Raw genomic sequence first — 5,846 nt, forward strand, 5'->3', positions numbered from 1 at the left:
AAAAATAAAAATATAATTTCCATTTTCCACCATGCAAATAATTTCGACCAATCGTTACTACTTACTTGTAATGTAAGAGTAATTGGGATACATATCTTTCAGAAAATTAAAATAAAATTGTAAATATCATAGCAAAGAGAGAGAGAGAGAGAGAGAGAGTATTAGTTGGATTCTCTTGGATTCACTCGTTTTGATGTATATCATCAAAACTAGTACTGAAGAAGAGCCTATAAATAATAGTGGGTCTGTTCGGTATCATAATATTAATAATAATAATAAGCTTACGTATATTCTGTAAGACCAAAAAACAAGTCCACACTTGGAGAAATAATGGAACAAATGGAGCAGCAAAAATATAATCGCATCTCATCAAGGAAAAAGGGAGGATTAGTCACAATGCCCTTTATCTTCTGTAAGCCTAGCTAGTTTAATTAGCTTAATCATTTTTGTTTAATATTATTCTCTTTATCATCTATAATTTTTTATTGGGTGTAATTTGGTTTATTAATTTTTGTGTATACATAAATTTAGCGAATGAGATTTGCGAGAAGTTGGCTGTGGTGGGATTCCATGCAAATATGATTAGTTACTTGACTACACAGCTTCATATGCCACTCACCAAAGCCGCTAACACTCTTACCAACTTCGGTGGCACCGCCAGTTTGACGCCGTTGATCGGAGCTTTCGTCGCCGACTCATTCGCCGGCCGCTTCTTGACTATCACCGTTGCTTCCATCATCTACCAAGTGGTACATACATAACATATATATATATATATATTACTTCTCTTATCCTATCTATATATAATTAATGTAATTAATGATTATTAGGGGATGATTAGCTTAACACTATCAGCAGTGCTTCCCCACCTAAGACCGCCGCCGTGTAAAGGCGAGGAAGTGTGTAAAGAAGCCGATTCGAGACAGGTGGCGATACTGTACGTGTCACTCCTTCTGACGGCTCTCGGGTCGGGTGGGATCCGACCCTGTGTGGTGGCTTTTGGGGCGGACCAGTTCGACGAGAATGACCCGAAACAGAACACAAAGAGATGGAAGTACTTCAACTGGTATTATTTTACCATGGGAGCTTCGATACTGGTGGCTGTTACGGTTCTTGTTTATGTTCAAGATAATGTTGGGTGGGGTTGGGGACTTGGGATCCCAACCATGGCCATGTTCTTGTCCATTATTGCTTTCATAATCGGGTACCCGCTTTACCGGAACTTGGATCCGGCTGGGAGTCCGTTTACCCGGTTGGTGCAAGTGTCTGTGGCAGCCTTCAAGAAGAGGAAGTTGGCTATGGACTCTGATTATTCTACAAAGCTTTACCAGAATGATGAGCTTGATGCTCTCATTTCGATTGATGGAATGCTTGTTCACACCAAGCAAATGAAGTAAGAAATCTCACGACTCTCTTATTTTCTCCATTAAAATAAAATATAATAATCTTAATTTATTTGAGTCAAACAAAATTCTATTTTAATACTTTTTTTCTTTATCGTAAAATCAGTTCAAAATTATATCTTTTCATTAAAACAAAATTTTAATCAAACAACAAGATATTAAATTCGAAATATATTATTAATTGTCAGTTTTGATGAATACAACTTATATTAATACTAGCTGGTGAGAAATTATATAATTTGTCTTGATCCTCTAGTAATTTACAGTGTCTTTTGGATTACATGTGAAAAGTAGTACATTCAAGTCATGTTTTGTCGGGTAGAAATTGAATTTTCCTAGACCACTACAATTATTTTGTACTCAACAAAGCTGTATAGCGGGTCACCTAATCATTATTTTAGGAATACATAGAATCAAGTAATTAATGTATGGCTTTTCTGTTAATTGATCTAGTGATTAAGTTGATTGGAACATGGTGTTCAGTATGATGAAAAAGAAATACAACAGTTTAATTAGAGCGAATCAGTTAAACGTAGAGTAGTTATAATTAGATTTTGTTTACCTAATCATATCTATAGTTGAAAATGGTAGAAACTCAATTGTATATATATATCTATATATATGATACACCCTTCAATCATATATAACCTTAATTTCTTCATTTCATTATTTGATCTATGATAATAACAAGAAAGAAGTAGATAGACATCTTATGGGACAGTTGTGTTATGATGATCGTCACTTTATTATTTATCTATATAAAAAATAAAATGAGAAGAAAAGACAGAAACCACCCATTTTGTTGATCCAAATTATTGTCCTTTAGGGCCAAAAATATCATTAATTGTCATATGGTTAAATTATTTGTCCATGCATGCATTTTTATTTTATTTTCGGATAGGACCACAAACCAAAATCATGTATTGCCCCAACCCAAGCCGCACCGTATAACTTGGCTTGTTCTATATATTAATAACTGTCTTCTACTAAAAAACAACAAAAGATGCTCTCGTCTTCCCTATTCTATAATTAGCCAGTTCCACCTCGTGACCTTGTCAAGTCACAAATATATATAAATACAAATATTTTGGGCTTGGGCTTGGGCTTGGGCCGGGCTGCCCCTTTACAGCAGCAGCCCATCATGGCATGTTGGGTCAAGTGGTCCACCCAACTACATTTTTGTGCAATTTTTATAATCCATTCTCAATAGGTGAACTGTGTTGTGCTAACTACCATCTTGTACATACTAATAACATCATTGCTGTAATAGGTACATGATCACTCGGGTTGTTCAGAGTTCTCGACCGTGAACAGTTTTTAGCGGGATTTTTTTTATGATTGTTTATATTGTAGTTATTTAGATTTTTCTGCAAATTTTTAGAAAATTCCAAATAATTTACAGTACTGAAAACAATGTTCAAATATGTTATTTTCCACGCGCATAAAAAAAATTAGTCATGCGTGTTGCAACATGTTTAAACCTAGTTTTCGGTATTGTAAACTATTCGAAATTTTCTGAAAGGGCTGATGCACTAAATAACTACAATATACACTGTCATAAAAAAAATGACGCCGAAAATTATTCAAAGGCCGAGAATACTAAGAGCTCTGGTAGGGCTTAAAGTGAAGTCCTTGTACAAGAATTGTCCTATGATCACTATCATTATTATAATTTAGTGTCGTATTCGATATTAATTTGCACCAATAACAATATGAATTGTCGATCACGGAAAGACGATGATCTTTAGCATTTCTCTACTAACAAATGTTGAAATATTGATGCAGATTTTTGGACAAGGCAGCCATAGTAACAGAAGAAGACAACGTAAAATCACCCAACCTATGGAGAATCAACACCATCCATCGTGTAGAAGAACTAAAATCAATAATCAGAATGGGACCAATCTGGGCATCAGGAATTCTGCTCATCACAGCCTATGCTCAACAAGGCACGTTCTCACTCCAACAAGCCAAGACCATGAACAGACACCTAAGCAAGTCATTCGAGATCCCAGCAGGCTCAATGAGCGTCTTCACCATAGTAAGCATGCTCTCCACCATCGCCTTATACGACATCGTTTTAATCCGCATAGCTCGAAAGTTCACGGGGCTCGACCGAGGCATAACCTTCCTCCAAAGAATGGGAATTGGCTTCTTCATTTCCATCATCGCCACCTTAGTCGCCGGCTTCGTGGAAATGAAGCGCAAAGCCGCGGCCTCAGCACACGGACTAATCGACCACCCTAAGATTACGATTCCCATCTCTGTGTTTTGGCTTGTTCCTCAGTACAGCCTCCATGGAATAGCCGAGGCTTTCATGTCAATCGGGCACCTCGAGTTTTTCTACGACCAGGCCCCAGAAAGCATGAGGAGCACAGCCACCGCTCTGTTTTGGACAGCCATTTCGGCTGGAAATTACGTGAGCACTCTGTTGGTTTCTCTTATCCACAAGTACACAGCTCGTCCTGATGGGTCGAACTGGCTTCCCGATAATAATTTGAATAAAGGGAAGTTGGAGTTATTTTATTGGCTACTCACTCTGTTACAAGTTGTAAATTTGATTTACTATACTTGGTGTGCAAAAATATACACTCACAAACCTGTTCAGGTTCTCAGAACAGAGACTACTAGTACTAGTTCTGATGATCAATCTAAAGAGGGTCCAGGGACAGGGACAGGGACAGGGTTGGAGCTTGCCAATAGGGTTTAATTAATTAGTGCATGTCTTGATAATAAAAATGATGTAAGATGTGCCTTAGGTAATTTAGTGTTATCTTTTCTGTAGTTTCCAAGGGAATAATAATGAACAATGTAAATTCATATATAGTATAGATTAGTAATGCTAATGATATCACCACATAAAATATAGTCCTGGATTGGCTATGTTCCAATAGTATTTGCTTAATTTAATCGTGTATTTGTCCTTGTTCGACGCCAACTCGATCATTTTAATTGTGGTTAAAATAGTATATTAAAAAATCATTAGAACAATACTACGTTAATTCGAAGAATAACATGTTTATAAAATAATATTGCAAGAATATCATATTCGTAAAACCATTATAAATATGCCATATTTGTTTAAATTATAGTATTGGAAACAGTCATTAAATTTTCATTTAAAAAAAATTATAGTTATTTTTATTGAATGACCGTAAATCATAAAATTTCAAACCATCATTAAAAATTCATGTAGAATCATCGAATCGAATTTTTAAAGTTTTTCGTTTAAAGCTTTATAATTGTTCCGAAGAACTATTTTTAAGCACATTTTATGTGTATCTTAATTGAGATAGAAATCAATATAAAACATAAAATATGTTGAAAAAGAGAATAATGGGAAATCATATTGGAAAGTATAGAAATCATAATACTTTTTGGCCTAAAAGAGATTGCAAAGTAAAGAAATCATATTGGTTTATTGGATGTAACACATTTTTCACATATTAGTGTTCATCATAGAGAATATTTTATTTAGCTTTCTCTTTAATATACGTTTTTTTTTTTTTGGTTAAAACAGGGTTTTCACGATTTTAGTGTTGCAATAATTTTAGTATTTACCCTCTTATATTTTTAAGGGAATTGAAATCTTGATGTTGGTAGTTGATGATACGACTTTGTATCAAGAATAGCCAAAAGATAAGAGTGTAATTTGGCTTTACTCCAATTAATGGAGAAACAGAGAAAATAATAGAAGAAGATAAAAGAAGAATGGGAAGAAACAGAGAGAAAAGAGGGAAAGTATAGAGAGAGAGACTAGAGATAATCATATTGAGAGAAGAGTGTTGAAATTTGACACCTTAAAGTGTCCAACACTACATAAGGTGACACTCTATAATTATTTAGCGATACCCAATAATATTTATTAAATTCAAATGTGTGAGACCTGATATTAAATTACACCAAAAACAGTATACCACCTCCTTGTAGTATTAAGTACCAGTGGTGCCCCTTAGTAATTCTATGTAGAGAAAAAACCTAATAGCTAAAAGAGAGTCCAGTCACTGCTTAGATTTGGACAAGTGTCCTACACTTAACAAATTAGTCTCCATATATTTTCTATACTTAACCAAATATTAATAGGGTTTATACTTTTTTGGACCATGTGTTTTGTCCCATTACTTGTTTGGACCCTTTGTTTTAACAAATTACTTTCTGGACCCTATGTTTTGTAAAATGGTTAAAATAGAATCCTAAACCCGATTTTGGTCAATGTTTTTTCAACTAAAATCACCAATAATTTACCAAACTAACAATTCAGAACAAAAATAAAATCATTCTGCTTAAAAACTGTGTTGTTATATTCAATTTTTTCTTCATCAAAATTGAGTTTATGGTTCTATCTTAACTATTTTACAAAACATATGGTCCAAAAAATAATTTGTCAAAATACAGGGTCCAAACAGGTAATGTAACAAAATATAGGGTCTAAAAAAGTATAAA

General features: G+C 34.3%; 1 protein-coding gene across 1 annotated transcript; it reads left to right on the forward strand.

The window, feature by feature from the left end:
• Positions 1-220: 220 nt before the first annotated feature.
• On the forward strand, positions 221-4,329 carry LOC133821965 (protein NRT1/ PTR FAMILY 3.1). The gene is made up of 4 exons (XM_062254151.1): positions 221-412; positions 532-749; positions 831-1,393; positions 3,189-4,329. Exons 1-4 carry the CDS (start codon positions 331-333, stop codon positions 4,111-4,113), a joined length of 1,788 nt encoding a protein of 595 aa, XP_062110135.1. The 5' UTR covers positions 221-330; the 3' UTR covers positions 4,114-4,329.
• The last annotated feature ends 1,517 nt before the right edge of the window (positions 4,330-5,846 follow it).

Source organism: Humulus lupulus, chromosome 3 (assembly GCF_963169125.1).
Source record: "Humulus lupulus chromosome 3, drHumLupu1.1, whole genome shotgun sequence".
Taxonomy (NCBI): Eukaryota; Viridiplantae; Streptophyta; class Magnoliopsida; order Rosales; family Cannabaceae; genus Humulus; species Humulus lupulus.

What these genes read in the sequence shown, in the direction of transcription:
- LOC133821965 (XM_062254151.1), top strand. Translation starts at nt 331, where the DNA reads ATGGAACAAATGGAGCAGCAAAAATATAATCGCATCTCATCAAGGAAA. An exon ending in CACAATGCCCTTTATCTTCT is followed by an intron (nt 413 to 531) that starts GTAAGCCTAGCT and finishes ACATAAATTTAG; the next exon opens with CGAATGAGATTTGCGAGAAG. An exon ending in GTTCACACCAAGCAAATGAA is followed by an intron (nt 1,394 to 3,188) that starts GTAAGAAATCTC and finishes ATATTGATGCAG; the next exon opens with ATTTTTGGACAAGGCAGCCA.